General features: G+C 71.6%; 1 protein-coding gene across 1 annotated transcript in view; it reads right to left on the minus strand.

Annotated features, from left to right (window-relative positions):
- The window catches only part of ETH_00043025 (nucleoporin, putative), a gene marked incomplete at both ends in the record, with an annotated part of 3,742 nt that overhangs the window by 1,734 nt on the left and 1,790 nt on the right, over positions 1 to 218 (minus strand). Inside the window, one exon of the mRNA XM_013374922.1 lies at positions 1 to 217. Within this exon, the coding sequence (XP_013230376.1) occupies positions 1 to 217 (217 nt within the window). The remainder of the gene's footprint in view (position 218) is intronic.

Raw genomic sequence — 218 nt, forward strand, 5'->3', positions numbered from 1 at the left:
TTGCTGCTGTTGCTGCTGTTGCTGCGGCTGCGTCGGTCCCCGAAGGTCCCGGCTTTGCTGCTGCTGCGCCGCTCGCTGCGTCGCTCTCCGCTGCGGCGGGGGCTCCCCTTGCTGCTGCTGCTGCTGCTGCTGCTCCCCGCTCCTCTCCTGGCTGCAGACAGCGCAGCTTGTTGCTGGGGGCCCCACAAGCAGCAGCAGGAGGGGGGGCCCCCCCCAGC

This window comes from Eimeria tenella, genomic scaffold (genome assembly GCF_000499545.2).
Source record: "Eimeria tenella Houghton genomic scaffold, Eth_scaff2394, whole genome shotgun sequence".
Classification (NCBI taxonomy): domain Eukaryota; phylum Apicomplexa; class Conoidasida; order Eucoccidiorida; family Eimeriidae; genus Eimeria; species Eimeria tenella.